An 18320-nucleotide genomic window follows, 5' to 3' on the forward strand; every position below is an offset into this window, starting at 1 on the left:
CCATTACAACTGGCCAAACTCCATTTGCTGATGAAAATCAAGTGTTACGATCAAAAGCTCTAGAACAGATAATAAATGAGTACCTCGTAGTACGATTTTTTTGCCATGATTAATATTGTTCTACAGAGATTTATCATAGCAAAGGTAAGACTTGGGCTGAAATGTATTGGTATATTTATCATATTTATATTATGTTGTCCAACAACTATTCTTGTACATTAATGCAATAAAATGACTGTAAATGTGTGATGTGATTAACCAAATCATTGGTGGAATGTAACCAAGTACGTTGTACAATATTTTACCCAACCCTAGATCCAATTACTGATGTAGGACGTTGAACAAGCAAAGTCGAAAGTAGCTGCTGTTAAAAAGATTATTGACATTGATTTTTCATCTCGCAATTTGAATCTTCACATATTTGTACTGCGATATATTCTCACATTCCTACAGTAAACTCACGTTGTTTAGTACTCCTCCCTGAGACTCACATGTCAGAAAAGTCACTGCAACACAACAGAGAAAACGCCAGAGCACTTTAATAGTTAACTACACTTTTATTGTTCCTTGTCCAGCCAGTGAGAGGTTCCAGTTTCATCCCTCACAAGTGCCGTTCAAGTCCAGCGAAGCGCTGAACATCAGCAAGCATGCCGCCACTGCCAACAGTGATGCTATCAAATCCCAACCATCATGTGCTTGGGACTGCAGGACCTTTTCTGAACTTAAATGAGTGAGATTCCTTTAGTCAGTTTAAGATTTTCTCCCTAAAAATCCTCCCCCTCATGAGATGACTGGCTTAATGAAGCTTAGCAGCTAATGCATGTATTAGGCTTACATCTACACTGTCTCTGACGTAAAGGGATGTCACTCAGGAATGGAATGTATTTCATATGAAGCTGAGAGGTTGAGAAGTTGCTATGACGTTGATTTGTTGCAAAGTAATGAGCCACCTTGTCTCATGCATGTTAAAATGTAGAGCCACTTCTTCGTCCAAAATGTCAAAGTTCAAGGCATTCATGCATTTGGCAACTCTTTTTATGATTTGTCGCATGAAGGAAAACTGGGAAAAGCACTTTGTGGTGGATGTTGATATAGTCACAATGTAGAAGCATGGCCAGCATCAGTCATACAAGAAATGAATCGGAGGAATTTAAAACACAGCCTTTGTTCCCCCATTCGAAGGAAATAAACTTTTTAACTGTCCAGCTAGAGGTGGGTCATAATGACATACAAATATAATAATCATAAACAAAACTGACAACAGTTGGTAATGTTTATATATCTCTGATCACATGTTAATAAAAAGACGCCAAAAAAATCAGTGGACACGTCATGAGCTTTGGACTGGCTCTTACCGCTGACATGGATGGCTTTGCTTATGATTCTGTTTATACCAGATAATGAAAAATGAAATATACTAGATCACTGTCATAGGAGCTAGGCAAGTTGTCTTATTAGAAATGATAAAGTAGCCACAGATGAATCAGACATTGCACAATTATTGGAGGGCATGAGTGTCACACAAAGCCATAAACGAGAGAGATGAAATGAAAATGTTTACACTAAATAAAATGCCAACATTCTTTACAAAGCACCAGTGGGTACCACTGAGGTCCTAATGATACAGTCAAAACAAAAGTTTTTTTTTTTTTTTTAGTTTAGGTTTAGTTCACAAACATGGAGCAGTTTTCTGTCTCAATACTGAGCAAGATATTGCATCAAAGTCAGGATCACTACACAGTTGTACAGATAAAACCAGAGGTGGCAAGCAATCAAAATAACCACTTAACTGTCACACATTGTTTGCTGCAGTTTTGCATTTGAAACTGCATGTCTGATATGTTGTTCATTTCATTTCTTGTTCATATGGTTTGCTTTACATTCAACTCAACTCTTCACACTTTTGAACCATTTCAAACATTTGCTCCATGTAACAATGTCAACATGCATACATTTTTTTTCAAAGTGGTATTCTATTCATATAGCTTATGTTATGATTTGGAAATAAGCATTGATTGCAGGTCAAAATTAGTTATTTCAAATAACATCCATAGTATATTAGATTAAAAAAGCACATCAATTATTGGATATATTATTTCTGCATGACATAACCTGCTTTTCCCTCTATGTTTGTTAATAAAATCAAATATGATGAGAAGATGAGATTTGCTTTGACTGTATCTCTGTAACAAAAGGTGTGCTTCATTTTAAAAAGAAAGTAGAAGACAATGCCACTGAACAGCAAGTAAAGAAAGACATAAAGACATTTTTATAAACTCATACACTTATCCTTCACAACTTATTGTTTACCTTATACTATGGAATGCACTGTAGGGTAGATTTTTCAAAATATCACAAATCAAATGAAGCCTACATTTCCAAACAAACAGCGTCTTTATATATGTAAGAAAGGTCGGCTTCATGATGTAAAAATACAGCCAACCTATGCAAAGTGTAATGTTTGCACTTTCAGTCATGATCCATTTTGAAACAAGTTATTGTGAAAGATAGGTGCAGTCATTTATATAAGGCATATTTAAAAAGTTGACAGAACTCCTTTGACACTCCTCCAAAGAGGCTTTTTGTGGATAAATAAGGGATGTCTTTGTCCATTTCCAATTTTTTTTTTCACTTCTGTGTCTATTTCCACAAATATATTCCAGAGGGTAAGAGCTGGAATATGACGTCCCGGGTTATAGGGTGGAACCATTTGTTTATAGAGTCCCAAAGTCCTTATAGGCTCCTTCACGGGAAGTGAAGACAAAGATGGCTACATTCAGAGGTTCAGGCAGAGGACAGCCACCAGGAGCAGGGTGACTACGCTGAGAGACTGGGCATCCACGACACCTCCACCTGAGAGACACAAAGAGATAAAGGTGTATCAGTCAAATTTGCTGCTGATTTGAGGAAATAAAATGCATGTCCCTTGAGTGTCCCGTTCTCATCCATCAAACTAAAGACCATATTTGGTGTGTGAAGTGTGATATTATACCACATCTGTGTGGAGATCACCTTAAATACCCCCTCTATTTGTCAATGCTTTGCATTTGAAATCCTGCACGGCTTAAATTCCCGGGCCTGTGAAATCAAGCTGTCATGTTGGTCTGGACAGCACGATAAGGGATGAGGAAAAACCCCAGGAGGGGTTTCCTCTACTCATCAAGATCAATTACAGAGGCTTAAGGCCTCCTCTATCCAGTCAGCCTTCCTGTCAGTCCATCAGCTAGTGAGGGGATCAAGTCAGTGGGCTATCAAGGCTTTAGTCACGGACTGTAAAGTTTCCCATCTTAGCCCTCCAATCTGAGGTATGAAACCTGAAGTGACAGCTCTGCGCCGGCCCATGGGAACCCTCTAGCTGTGACAAATGATAACCTACCGCCAACTTTGAACCCGGTATAATCTCACCAGCAAATGGTAGGCCAGGAACAAACAGTCACAGTGTGTCACCTCAACACTATGGATTTAAAATGTGATTAGATAACTTTTTTATTTTTGTTCCTATGGTGTGAAACTAAATGAAAGGAAAGGAAGAATCATTTTTCTAAAATAGTACCTTTGTCATAAAGTGTCAGCAGCTTTTCTGCTTTCCACTTTTCATTTTTTTAACACTATTAGAACAAGGACACATTTACTGAAAAAAAAGGAACTTAAACACAAACTCTGACACCTAAATCTTACCTTAATAAACTGATGCATCATATTACCCTAAGACAAGTTATTAAAAGATAATTCAATCTGACAATTAGTAATTGTTTTTATTTTTATTTTTTTATTCTGTCTTTAAATTGTGAGTTAATAAGTAAGGTTTTTAAATCTACTAATTAACATGTAATTTAATTATGGAAAACTGACGTCAAAAGGCAAAGAGTGAAGATAGGAACGAATTAGAGTGGCATGCTTTTGTTGAGACTGTCTTGGTCCTAAAGTATTTTGGTTTAGTTTCTGACTGTGTCTATTTGTTCATTTAAGTGAACTGAAACCAACGTCAAGTGGAGCGATCACTGAGCCTGCATCCTTTCTTGTTGCTGACAATCAAAGCATTCAATGTATGTTGTGGCCTGTTAGTAGCTGGTACAGCTGGAAGGCTCAGTGATAACCTAGACCTAACAAAAGAAAAATCACCAGTACTACTTGTGCCATAACTGTTTCCTGCTTTAAAATATTTGTTCATGTATTGCTCCTTAGCCTACTATGATAGTTTTTGATAGAGTAGTAATCAACAAGAGAGAGTTGAAATCCAAAGCTTTATTGATATGGCAAGAAAAAAGGATCAAATGTTATCTTCTCAATCTTAATACTGCATTATTGTGAATGAAAGGGAAGGTGAAGGTGAATGACGTAAATGGTTGAGTCCATCTATTACCTGTGATTTGAATTTGTGCGACAGCCCCGTCTCCCCCATCTGAGTGTGCCCGGACCTCCACCACATAGATCCCATCTGCATGCAGGGGAAGGTCTATGGACTGTTTACTGGTTGTATACAGAGTGCCTGAGGATTGGCCCTGCTGCCTGTACAGCACCTAGGTAAACACACATATAAAGTATAAGAAATGTAAGGTTAAGAGATTATAATCTGTATTAAAGTAAAAAATTTAGAACTGTACTCACTTTGTAACCAGTTATCACGGACTCGTTGGCTAGTGGTTGCACATGTTCCCAGGCAACATTTATTGTGCTGCCCTTTAACTTTTGTCCAGTTATTAAGGGGGCTTTACTTGGAGCTGGTAAAAGACACAAAAACGATAATGAATAACATAATAATTGACATGACCCATATCTTGTGAATAGCGACTACACATGGCTCTGAGATTGTTTTCTGTGCAGGTCTCTGCTCTTCAGTACTAAAGTTAAAACACAACATACGGGGTTTCTTGGTGCGGATCTGGAGGCCCTCGTTGCCTGGCCCGTATCCTGCAGAGTTGTAACCCCGAACCTCAATACGGTAGTTGGAGTCGGCCCTCAAACCCTCCAGCTTGGTGTGGTTGTCCCTCCCGGATACCGTCACCCTCTGTGCCCCCGCTTCAGAGTCTTCATGTTTCCTCCAGTACTTCACCTGGGACACACAGGAACAGATCCCAGGTTCCAAAACTGGCTTGATGCATAAACTACAAAGCACCTATACCTTTACCTTATACCTAATAACTGATTATAGTATGAGGAAAGGGAAATGTAAAGTAAAAGTAAAGTAAAGTAAAGTAAAATTAAGTTAAATACAAAGCTAACATATAGAAATGTGTTAATTTATAAAAGTTCTGCTATATGATCCCAGCCGTAGTACGTTTTACACATATATAGTTTAGTTATTTTTACCAGCATGTAAAAGTTTCTACTGACCTGGTACCCATCTATACTGCTCTGTGAGAGATGCTGCCATGACACGATGACATCTGTGGCAGAGAGAGCTCTAGCCTCAACCGCTTTAGGAGCTTCAGATGGAGCTGTAGAGAGACACAGAGTACAGTTTGGTAAATGTTCATCTAAAAAATAATATTTTTAGTTGTATACCTGTGCATCACATGGTAATGGATCCATAACCCTGATCAAAAATCATCTAGCGTTCCTCATCTGTGTCTGTTGACGAATGCAATTTTTTCTCTCAGTGGTGCTTAAACATCCCCTCCAAACATGTATTAAGACATATATACAAATAATCTGCTTGAAAAACTCTGATGTTTTTTCAAAAAAAAAAAAAAAAAACACATTAAAATCCTTAAAAATGCATCAACTACTTCTAACTCCAGAATCTATGAATATGCAAATTTTCATTTCCTGCTGTCATCTACTTCACTATCAAGCCCATTCTTAGTGTATGTGCACTGGCAGAGTTTCTACATCACACTTGTATAAGCTGCATACTGGACCAGGACTGACTTCTTAACTACTTGTGTCACAAATCCTGCTCGTACAGTAGGCCCGCCACTTACATCAAAGAGCACAGAGAAACTTTCCACTTTCAGCAGATGAATTTGAAAACATCCTTTAATTGTCAAACTCTGCACATACATCATTCTGCACAGTGAAGCTCAAACATTCAACTGTAGGAACAAAAAGAAAAACATATTTCTGAGTGGAGAGGGGCATTGTTCCAGTAATGTGAATTAATCATTGTAAGGAACAAGTAAAGTGACAGTAGTCTCTCTTGGCCCACATTGCTTTACTGGGCCATCAGACACTTTTCCATGAATTATGGTCAAGTTCTACGCTGTGTGTAGGCTGTGCCTGCCAAGAAACTGTCTTTGAATGTTAAACTATCATGCTGGGTCTTGAACCAACAACTCATCACATACTGTCAGTGTGTTGCACCCAGAAACAATACTACACAAACAGCGTGCACACAAATACAAAATGGCCACACCCCTGGAGGAAGAGCGCTTTGCAGGCTTAGCTATAAAATCATAGACACTTAAACGGCAAACGGTTCCTAAATTGGGTTACCATGGCAACACGGCATCTCTGTAACCCGTCATGTCTGGGTTTGCTGGTGGTTATCTTGACTGTCTGTCAGTGCAAGTTAATAACTAGGCTAAATGCTTTGCATCCTTGGGCGAATTATCAGCTTTCTGGTTCATGCTACATAGATCATGATAATCCCTCCGCAAGGAAAGAGAGAGAGAGGGGAAGATAGGTTCACTTTCAAGGGGTATTAAAATTCCTCACAACTATACATTAGAACTCCTATTAAATGGGTCCTACTCCATTGAAAACCCTGGTAGAGATAAGTAGCTGACAATGACAGATTGAAAGTGCTGTCACATTGAAAAATTCCTCATACTGAGAACACAGGACCAGATTGATCCGTGACATCATTTTGGGATCACATTGGCACATTTTCCCCTTTTTACACTTCAGTGTTGAGAGCTGAATCTCTTCAGTGCTTACCATCCTGTGCTGAATAAATGGCAGCTGTTAGGCTGAAGGGTCCCTCTCCTTGCCTGTTGAACGCTTTTACTTTCACGTTGAACTTTGTCGATGGAGGGAGGGAGGCGTCTTTGTGGACATAGCGCTTGGCCTCGGGGTCAGCTACTGTCACCAGACTCCAATGCTTTTCATCTTCCGGTTTAAAGGCCACAATGTAGCCAAAATTAGGCCCGTAGTAGTACTGTGGCTGTACAGGCTGATGACAGATACATGAAACAAGTAAGTTAATGTTGCCAATTACAGTAATCAGATGATGGTCACATATTGTTCAAAACAATGATGGCATTCTGTGAGTGATGTACGAAGAGTTGTGACACTTTGTTGGCTTGTCTTTCTCGATCTGTCCTCATGCCTAATTTCCTCTGTTGGCCCTATTCACCCCATATGTCAAGTAAGACCTGCTTGCATTAAGCACGACTAACCTCTAAAAACATTGCCTTATCTTCCAGCTGCTCAGGAATTAAATGACCATAGCTCAGCCAAGCAAAAAGTAATTTATCCATGAGAGCTAATTTATCATTGGCTGCAGCAGGGAAATGGCCTGAATAATGATTCAGTTTAGTCATTGATTATTGTTGATTTTATCGTTTGGTATAAAAGTATGAGATTATTAGCAATGCTTGCTCTTCAGTTCCTTTATATGTTCTCTGACATATATTTGATCTGTTGATGTACTACACTGTTATCTTCCAAAGCAACTGGAAACTTATCATTGGCTTCCTTTGAATGTCTATAAATAGTTTTTTCATAAACATGCATTCTGCATTAAGGGGTCTTTCTGTGCACTATTTTTAAATTAATTTGATTAATTTGTTTTAATGCACCTAGTTTCATTTGTATTGTCAAAATGATGGTCCTTAAAATCAAATAGTCAATCTCTATTGAATTTAAAGCTATCCAGCTATCCATTCTCTTTTTTAGATGTCTCCCTGCAAGCAAGTACCTCACTGGACTTGGTGTGTGTTTTTCTCAGTTTTTTTATGATCAAAATCATGTCTTTTTATTTCTTACTATGTTCTGATGTTGTGTATGACCCTTATCGCCCTCATGCCCATTGGAAAGTCCAGACCTACCGTCCACGTGATGGTCAGTTCTCTGCTAGTCCCTCCACCACCGCCGACGTCCGAGGGCGCAACCACAGGAACTACAATGAGACAGCAACAGCAAAACTCTGAGCCCACATGCTGAAAATCTACACAAACATTGCCAACCCACACAGGCTGTATAACCTATCCCTGGCAGCTGTACTGAAACATCCTTCCTCTGAAAATACAATATCAATGTCTTCTCCTTTGCCAAAAGCAACACCTTAATGTCAGTGTGGGAACTTTGCCACTGAAGGAGACAGAGAGGCAAACGTTTTCTTGTTTTGCCTTGAGTCTAGTAGCTCACTCTCAAATTATGATTATTTTTTTAAGAGAGGTTACAGTAGGCCTGTGATTTCCATTTTATAATTGAATTTCAGTGTACAGTTTCAGCAAAGTGCTCATTTGTAGAGGTTTGTGTGGTGAGTTTGGCAGCATGTTTCTGCTGTAGGAAGTACAACTTGATGGGATTTTTGCTGACGCATTTCTACAGCGATACTTAACAAAGTAAACAGTGCTATAATAGAATGATGAAGAATAAATATCAGAACGGAAATCTGGACTGTGGGGACCACATTTCCATGACCTTTCAAGTATTCATACCATAAATCTCATGTTACTGAATGTTAGTCAGGACATGATCTTACTTGCTTCCAGCGTTCTGTCTTTATGTGATGGGCTGCTTGGCTCTCCTGTCCCCAAAGTGTTGGTGGCAATCACTCTGAACTCATATTCGGTCCAGGGGAACAAATCCACCACTGTGGCCATCTCTTCATTCCCCTCTACATCTGCAGGAGCTAGAGAAATTTTCATTTTACGATGCATAAAGTTCAGGCCATAGCACAGAATGCTAAAATATTAAACAGAGCAGGTTGTGCTGTCCCTCAGTTTAACAAAAATATCCTAAAAACAACAAAGAACTTCCATTTTTGGAATCCATTCCTGTATTTTAAGTCCTTGAGACATGACTTAATTATATTGCAGCCATCTTTAAGAGACATTAACCACCATGTAGACCTACACTATCACTATGTGGCAGGACCCAATTTGTTATAACACCAGACACAGCTCAGCATTAAGGTAGGAGTGTTTATTTGACCAACTAGTGTGCTGGAATTCTCACATGTAGTGGCATTCTTCCAGACATCTTTTGAGAAGGAGTCTCTGTACTGGATGGTATATTTGGAGATGGGGCTGTGGTTGTCTGCTCCACGGCTCCACTGCAGTGTTACACTCTTGTGGGTTTTGTTCACCACTCGCAGCCCACCTGGGGCACCGGGGGGACCTGGGGTAAATAGAAGAATAAGAGACAATTTAATGTAAGTGTTGTTTGATGGGTGATGAATACAAATGTGGCTGAGCAGTTGTGTTGAGATGGTGACACTGTCCCTTAGTCTCAAGTTCACAAGTTTAGAGAAAGACAGTATAATGTCATTGAAAGAGCTTTTATCTTTATTCAAGCTCATGGGGAAATCCTTGGCAAAAGTCCTGAGCCCTTTAACAACTTTATTCTTCAACACCCGTCTCCAAAAAGGCCACTGTTTGATGCATATGAAACACAGCACATCAAAGCCCTTACATTTCCTCTCTTTAGTCTCTTCTGCAAAGACTGATGGATAAACGCATTAGAGCTTAGACCCCATTGACATATATGAACTAAAGCTCAAGCAAAATCTTTTGAATCCAATGTTTCTCTTGGTCCTCCTGCTCCTCTTGATTCTTCTGTTGGAACACAAAAATGGCCTAATAGAAAATCCAGACTGTGTCAGAGTTAGTCTCCCAACCCACAGCCTCAGAAATCCGCCAGGATTTACTTTTTCCAAGTCATGAATATGAGCCGAGACAAGTAAGGCGATTAGACAGGCAAAGCTGGACAGCCCTTAAGATTCCCCTCTCCTCTAGGAGTCAGGAGAAAAAGCAAAGTACTGAAAAATCTACATTTTTCTTTTACAATTCAATGTAAGGGATGAAATATTGTGCAGATTTTCCATGTCTATACAACACTGTGTCATATAAATGCTTAGCACAATGTGTTTAAACAGATAGGCTTCAGTGTTTTTCACTAACTGACGTACTGTATCCCAAGAACTAAATTCGATAAAGAATGAAAAGTCTTTCTAATTCATGGACACAGCCCCATTTCAACACTTTTCCAGGCAAGACTGTAACGTAACGCTACAATAACACACACACACACCCGTCATATGAAAACAGCTCCTCTCTCTATCTCAAATCCGTACTAATAACAGACTACAGGTGCAGAGCTGTGTTTTTAGGTCAGACAATCTCCTGAAGTAGATCTGCTTCCTCATCTGCCGTGATAAATGGCTGTCTTTCATCTCTCCCTCGCTGCGCCCCGGACTGTTGGCATTTGGCACTCCATTAGGAGCGGCCCAGGGCCTGTGTTTTGGTTCCACTCTGGGAAACGTCACAGTCAGCCGCTGTGCGTTCACCTGGCCATCTGTCAACACCTGCTCAGAAAGCAGCAACGGTGGCAGCACACCCAGGGCACAACAGGGATCACTGGCAACCAGATCACTGCTAGAGTTCTTGGGTTCCTATCTGAAGAGACTCTTTGTCCACCAACACTGGGCCTGTTTCAAGACTTGAGGGGAGGGCTGTAAGGCAAGCTCTCACTCATCAGGAAGTGGAGGGTGAAAACAAAGCCTGATGAATCATCCAGGAGGTGAAATACAGTAAATGACAGACAGCACTGTGGATGTTTGGCAGGATTTATTTTGTGCGTGTTGATATCTGCATGTGGCTGGTAAGTAGTAGTAAAATCAGCAGCACTCCGTATCAAAATATTTTGGTGAAAGATAGAAATCTATGATGTTCTACACGGTTTAGTCATCAAATACTCATCACATGTCACTACACAACTAATACACATAAACATACTAATTGCTGTGTTTCCAACAGCTCTCATTGCTCTATAAAGAGTACTTTCAATTCAAATGTATTTGTATAGCGCCTATTCATAACAAAAGTGAACTCAGGACACTTTTTTTAAAAAGAGCACGTCTAGACTGTACTCTTTATAAAATTATTTACAGAGACCAAACAGTTCACACTGTGAGCAAGCACTTAGCGACATTGACAAGGAAAAACGTCCTTTTAAGAAGCAGAAATGTCGAGCAAATCCCGGCTTATTTAGTTCTACTGGAGACAAGTGGAAGACACTCAATACACTTCTACTACTGTTTCTAATAATGCAACCACAGAAACCGCAACCGTTATTAAGACTCCCAGAAAATGAAAAACTTTACTGCAAAAAATAAGGTGCATGTTGTTCAGTTGCAAGTTGCTTTGCCTTACTGGACAAAGGAGATTTTTTTTTTACATTTTCCTCTGTGGTACGTAGTTAGTGCTCCTTGTGTGTGTCCCCTGCACACAAAGCCTTTCCTTCCATAGCTTTTTGCAGAAGTTTCTCTCTCACTTTCTTTTGCATGTCTCTGGGTTGACAGATTATGTGGCAAAAAAGGCAACGGTCTGGTTGCTCTGGAGAGATTTTGCTTCTCTCCAAACACGCCCTGGAGAATGTACAATACTTGTGCTATTTCTCTCTGTTTCTCTTTTTTCACGAACACAAATGCTCTCACTTTTAATGAGTAATTTAGGAATAGGAGCCTGATGAACTGAGAAATAATTTAAAAGTCTTGTGTTAAGTTTAATAGGCTCTGAAGAATTAATCACCCTAAAAAACTCTATTTCTCTACAACATTAAATATTCATAAATGAGCAACCATCAAAGTTTAAAAAAACAAAAGACTAACACTCAAAAAGTCAGCTAATGTGTCAGGATTGTGTAGGGGCATACTTCTCCTAGTAAGAAGCTAATTGAGAAAACATGTTTTCATAGCCTTTTATATCATCCACATATCTGTACGTAGAACATTTTATTTACATGACTGTATGCATATGTGTACTGTTACTGCACCACTCGTGACTCACCCCTGACAACCAGGTGGGCAGAGGCGGTAACATTGTCAATGGGGGTCTGTGCGGTGCAGGTGTAGCGTCCAGCATGTTTCAGCTGGGCATTCTTGATCAGTAGCTCGCCGTTTGAACTTCCATTCTGCACGAAAAACACAAAAGACAACCATGGAGGAGGAGGCAGCAAATTATCATACATCATGAGCCAAAGCTTTTCCACTGTGTGCTTGTCAAAGCAAAATTATCATTAGATGTTTTCTCTCTCAACCTGAAACTCAATTTGAAAAATGGAAAAGGAGATACTATTTCAAATTACTTAAGTAATTGGTAGAGACCAGAGGGACTTGAGATATCCAGAGTATTGAATTACGGGACCTGGACATTGGCTTCAGCTAAAGGGGTACCACCTCTTTTCCTATGAAGAAATGTCAAGCGGCACACATTGTTTGTTTTAGTCAGCACTCTCACTGTAGAAAGGTAAAACCACCCCAAAAATTGACTTAAAGAATACATGACTGCATTGAACTCACTGTTTGAGAGTCAAACTGGCTTTGCTAATACCACACAAACAGTATTAAGTGGAACTGGACCTCATTTTTACGAGGGGAAAATCCTCCTTGTGTACAAAAATGGGGGAATCATCAATCAAAATCATAATATGGTGTTTTCCTAGCGGGCAAAGAAACAAATGAGAAATGCTAACCACAAACTTATGGTTAAAGCTGCACTACAGAGAGAGAGTAGGTCACGTCAACAATAATGGATGTTAGCTGAAATTGCTATTAAACTGATATACAATGCACTATTCCACTCAGGGAAGGAATGTGAAATTGCTTTTAGAGTCATACTCATTTAAAGCAAGCTGTACTTTTCCATTTCAGGTATTCCAATAAAAATACTAAAGACATCAACCCAACCTCAAATATGATTTGATGTGAATGAACTTCAGTCTGGAGCTAAATTTATGCTGTTGGGGCAAACTTGGGGCTATGAAGCTAAACTTTAATTATTTATGGAAATTTCACTTTAAAATAATCAATATGATGTCTCACCGGGGAACGTTCATAATGCTGACTGTCCTTGTGTAGGTCAATGACCCGGCCATCCAGGGACCATATGAAGGTGATGTCCAGAGAGGTGTCATGTGATGCGGCGCACTGCATCCAGGCATTTTCACCCACTTTAACATCAGAATTGAACGGTGCCAGGGTGATCTTTGTGGAGTCTGGGGATAAACACAGGAGGATGAGAAGATCAGTGACCATAGGAAAGAGACTCGCCCAGCCACTCACTTCACTTAGGTTATCAGACATTTGATTTAATAGAACAATAAAAATACAAGTAAATGACTTGAATGAAAAAGAGAGTCAGAGAGACAGACATAGCAGACAACTCTATAATACAGTATATGGTGTGAATATGAAATAGCTAGAATTGTTCAATATGCACAAATGTCCAGAAGAGGGCAGAAAAGAGCTGTACATCCAGCACCACTGGAGATCAACTTGAGATTGCATGTCCAGAGAAATGAAATGACAAGAAAAAAAAACTCATATATCAATATTATTATTTGCTATTCAATCAAACCTTCCCAACAAGTTCATAACTCAATTCCTCTCATCATTTTTCTATGAACAGAGCGAGAACTAAGCCCTTGTCTCATCACATCTGATCTAAAGCAGTCCCCTCTCACCCCTGTCCTTGGGGAGTGACTGAATATCTACCAGTAGGCTGTATACTGTCACTCTGCTCAGAGGGCCATCATTCAACAACACCAGACATTTGGAGGTCGGGACTGTTTGGTGGGACCAAGAGTGACAGGAACGATTGCCAGCCAAGGCTGACATCAGTCAAAGAAAACATCCACTGTCCTGGAAAGATGGTGTAAACATAGTTATAAGTTAAGTTCATTAGCCAGAACTTGCCTGTAACCAACAAAGAGCCCGTGCTGTTGGCTTTTCCCCGGTCATTCTCTGCGAAGCAGGTGTATCTGCCTTCATCTGCTCGCGTCACGTTGAGGATCTCCAGGCTCCCGTCTTCCCAGATGAACACCCTGAGGAGAAACCAGAATTAATTCATCAAACACTGGCGAGTAAGAGCTGTATGATATAAAATATTCAGCAGAATGTGAAGGTCACAAGTCCAGCGTATGTTATTCCGTGGATATGTGGATGATGAAAAATTATGAGGGTCCTCTGAATGTTTGCAAGTTCCCTAATGGAAATGGTTTTCCAAGAGAGATAAAAAAGTATCTGAACTTGAAACTACTCACCAAGACGTAATATTAAAATGTGCTAAAGGCAAGGCAACAATGTTTGATTCATTTTTCTCTGCATATTTCATATTCATGCATGACAAATAGCATCGTGCCAGCTGCCCCGTCACTACTCCACACCCTCTCTCACGCAGACAGCCACCATAGAGAGTATTAGGAGGCATATGCTGCATAGTAATTTGGCCGGTGCTCCTCCTCTATGTGAGTTCCACTGTGATGCATGGGGGTGTGTAAGTTGGGGGAAAGGGTTGGGGGTCTTAGAGCTCACAGATTAGGCTTGTTTTGTCAGTGAGGAGCACAAGGAAAGTGTTTACACATCCTGTCTGTCCACACTGATGAGCTTAATGTCAACCACTGACAGACAGCAAAGCAGTGCACGGCTATCACTGACAAACAACAAGACTAATCACTTTTCTGGCATATATAGTAGATTTAGAGATCTGGAGTTTATTTAGATCCCCAAAAATCTGTGTGTGTGTCTTGCTGCTCTTGAGGGGATCAACTATAGATCCCTTTTAAAGTAGCGACATTCTCAGATACTTGTCCTTGTGTTAATATGACCCAGATGTTTCCTGCAGTCAGTAAATATATATTTGTTCATTTTGTGTGATTTAGCTGAACTTTTAGGACTTCATCATGTCACTTTTATGACTTCATCATGTCACTTCCTGTTACCGTGACCTGATAACCCCTGATGGCGTGGTGACCAGCCGCAACAAAACGCAAAGTCACCCGTTTCTCTTTCTCTTCCCTCTTTGATCACTTACTCGCACTCAAGAGAGCCCAGGCTCCTCCTTCGACCTTGGTGCAGCCAAACTCACCAACAAAAGGTCAAGAAAGGATTACAGCAAAGTGCAAGAGCCTGCTTTTTCATAGGATTCCCGGTTAGCAAACCACTAACGAGAATAAATGTGCTGAAGTTAGCATACGCAGCTACAGCCACAAAGCCTGCCAGTTGACAAGTTTAATAGTTTTGTGTATTTTATGAGACTGAATCAATCAAGTATTTACTATAGTTCTTTACTTATTACATTACAATATTAATTCAAGTTTATTTATTATTATAAAAATTAAAATAATATTATTTAAAATAATAACTATTGTTATCCTTAACAAATGGTGCTGCGGTATAAGGCATTGTACCAACAACTGACTCACCTGGTAGAGTTGGAAATCAGCTCGGTGTCTTTGCTCCAGGAGAAGGTAGGCTTTGGAGCCGCTTTGGGTCGGCATTCGATCACCACCCGGCCGTTTTTAGCTGCCAGAACTCTCTTCAATGGGTAGTGTTCAAACGTGGGTGCACAGGCTGAGGAGGGACAGTATGGATTATTCATAACAAACGTATATACATATTGTGCATGCTACTTTGAATAGTCTCAATTTATGATTTTCTCAGGCATGTAAAAGTTGTTTTTCTTAATAAATGATGACATTGCACTAGATATGTCCCAATAAGCTCCAATTCGTCAGCTTGAAAAGTGACTTTTAAACCTCTGATGCAACCATTTGTGCTGTGAATGTAGCCAAAGTGTGACTCACCAAACACACGCAGCTCTGCATTGGCGTATATGATTCCATGGCGATTCTCTGCTATGCATTGGTACATTCCTGAATCATCAAACGTCAAGCTGCTGAACCTCATCTCTTTCCTGTCCAACTGTGGAAAATAACAGGAGCAGGACGTTAAAATATCATCACTTTACCATTTTCATATGGTCTGAATTACTAAGCAAAGGATTCAAATCAAACTGCTGACTGTTGATATCTACAGAGGTACAGATGACGATTAGATAATTTGAGAGAGGATTTCATTAAGGCTTAATGATGTATCCAACCACATATATCAAACAGCCCTCCCCCGCTCTGCTGTCACTACCTGCTTCTCTCCTGGGTATTTTCCAGGCTTGATGACAGTTGTTTCTATGGAGGGTTACACAACCCATGCTGGCACCCGCTCAATACCAACAGGTACTTTTTTCTGACGTGATGTGTACCCACAGTGCCAGCTTCCTGTCACTGCTGTGCTACTGTAACAAGCCTGGGCTGCACACTGAACAGGTTCTAAGAGACCTCACAGAGTTGTCAGGGAGGCTGTGAGCATTTTACAGCAATTGCTAAATTTTTCAGTTATAGGACAATAAAGATTTATGAGAATGAATATTACCAGTTCTCCATTTTTCAGCCAGCGGATGTGTGGTTTAGGATTGCCACTGGGTATGCAGGACATAGTGTAATCGCTACTGAGATCTTTCTCTGTGCTGCTGATGTGCTCCACCCACTCAGGAAAAGCTACAAAGGAGCAGAATCACAGAGTTTGAGTAAAATCGAAGACAACTACAAAGCTGCTGAATAATATATGATATGAGGTGATACTTGAGGCATTACAGTAGTTGTTAAATTATTATTTAAAATATAAATATACATAAAATATACCCAGGTGCTGATAAGAAGGGGTTGGTGAATTTACCCCACACAGTAATACAAAAACTAATACTAATAATACAGATGATGATCATATTCCCTGTAATATGTTTTAAAAGAAAAAGGCTGACATGACATACAACATACTTCTTACCTTCTACAGACACACGTGCAGTATGGTAGTCCTTTCCTCTCACGTTCACTGCCTCACACTGATAGGTGCCGCCGTCTTCAAACTGCACATTGTATAGGTTCAGGTGAGCTCCCGCCATCCGCACCTCATGATTGGGTGGCAGCGGTCCATCTAACTTCTTCCAGCGGATCTCAGGGACGGGGCTAATAATACACAAGGCAGGCTTCAATGCACTCAAGTTATCATAATTCTGAAACATACTTTATAAATCATTTAGGTCAGGGAACAGGCAGTAAGCCAGTCTAAGACACAGTAAACATAATTTTACTATGCATTAAGGTTAAACAAATATGGTGTTTTGAGACTGATGCATCCCTGTTACTTTCATATATAGTCAATATTTATGTACTACTGTATGTACTAATATGCTATATCTAATTTATTTTATGCCACAACAAAGTAACCTTTCCTTTTTTATTACTGAGCAGAAAGGGCAATTTCATTTAAATTCAGTTTGGAGACCATTTTTATGACACTTGGAACCCAGAAGATGAGACTCACTGGCTGATACCAGATTTTCATTTTAGTCCAAACAGTGCACATTTCAAACTGTGCTCCTTAATGACCAGCAGTAACCAGTGATCTATCACACTTACTTCCCCAAAGCGAAACATTCCAAGGTGATATTCTGCCCCACCAGAGCAGTGGTGTCTGGGAACTTCACTTTGAGGTCAGCGGGGTATTTCCTGACGGGACCTGAGAGGAATAACAACAGAGCAGAATTATGACTCAGGTGTTATTTCTAGTTGGAGAAAATGTATCCTTTCTGCTTTCTTACATTCACTTTTATTTCAGCCAAGATCAATACGTTAATTATCATATATGTAGAAATATATACATATTTCTACATATATAGAGAGAGACAGTAATACTTTTGGGGGGTTTTTATTGCTTTTAATTGATAGTGATAGCTGAAGAGGGACAGGAAAGGGGGAGACGCAGCAAAGGGCCACAGGTTGGAGTCCCTGTGCATGGCACATGGGGGCGCCAGCTTGACCAGGTGAGCTACCAGGGTGGCCCGTAAAAACATAACTTCATCATAACCGTGATACTACTATACAATGTAGAATATACAATGTAATTATTGTGTCCTGTATGCACATTTGACATACACAAGGCATTTAAAAACCAGGAAGGGGGCAGGCTGTGGTAAAAATGCAAGGGTATGCATGTTGACACAGCCTGCCCCCTTCCACTAGACAGACACGAAAATTAGTTAGAGTTAAATACAGGCCACATCATACCCAGAAGGCTTCTCATAATACAAACATGCATGAGAGAGCCCAAACAACTGGTGGGCTCTGTTTTAATCCTGACCTCTTTGCTTGGGAACAACTTTCTAGTTTGTGTTTTATGTAACTTCAGTACTGTTGAAAACACACGTGCCACAGATGAAGATGAAGTTGGCCAAAGTTATATAACTATAATTAAACTACATCTATAATACGGTGGCCATGAAACTAACAAGAATCTACAGCCAGTGTTTGGTTTG

General features: G+C 39.9%; 1 protein-coding gene across 5 annotated transcripts in view; it reads right to left on the reverse strand.

The window, feature by feature from the left end:
• Nucleotides 1-537: 537 nt before the first annotated feature.
• The window catches only part of cntn1a (contactin 1a), a 63109-nt gene continuing 45326 nt past the window's right edge, over nt 538-18320 (reverse strand). For all 5 annotated transcript variants that reach the window (XM_035665419.1, XM_035665415.1, XM_035665416.1 and 2 more), the window contains 17 exons: nt 17425-17524; nt 16790-16971; nt 16379-16503; nt 15754-15871; nt 15373-15520; nt 13865-13992; nt 12992-13164; nt 11958-12081; nt 9127-9288; nt 8651-8800; nt 7992-8062; nt 6880-7114; nt 5335-5438; nt 4864-5053; nt 4609-4721; nt 4364-4520; nt 538-2853 (listed from right to left, as the gene is read on the reverse strand). In XM_035665419.1, the coding sequence (XP_035521312.1) occupies nt 2777-2853; nt 4364-4520; nt 4609-4721; nt 4864-5053; nt 5335-5438; nt 6880-7114; nt 7992-8062; nt 8651-8800; nt 9127-9288; nt 11958-12081; nt 12992-13164; nt 13865-13992; nt 15373-15520; nt 15754-15871; nt 16379-16503; nt 16790-16971; nt 17425-17524 (2357 nt within the window). In that variant the 3' untranslated portion in view covers nt 538-2776. The remainder of the gene's footprint in view (nt 2854-4363; nt 4521-4608; nt 4722-4863; nt 5054-5334; nt 5439-6879; nt 7115-7991; nt 8063-8650; nt 8801-9126; nt 9289-11957; nt 12082-12991; nt 13165-13864; nt 13993-15372; nt 15521-15753; nt 15872-16378; nt 16504-16789; nt 16972-17424; nt 17525-18320) is intronic.

This window comes from Morone saxatilis, unplaced genomic scaffold (genome assembly GCF_004916995.1).
Source record: "Morone saxatilis isolate NCDOM2014 unplaced genomic scaffold, NCSU_SB_2.0 Contig2, whole genome shotgun sequence".
NCBI lineage: Eukaryota > Metazoa > Chordata > Actinopteri > Moronidae > Morone > Morone saxatilis.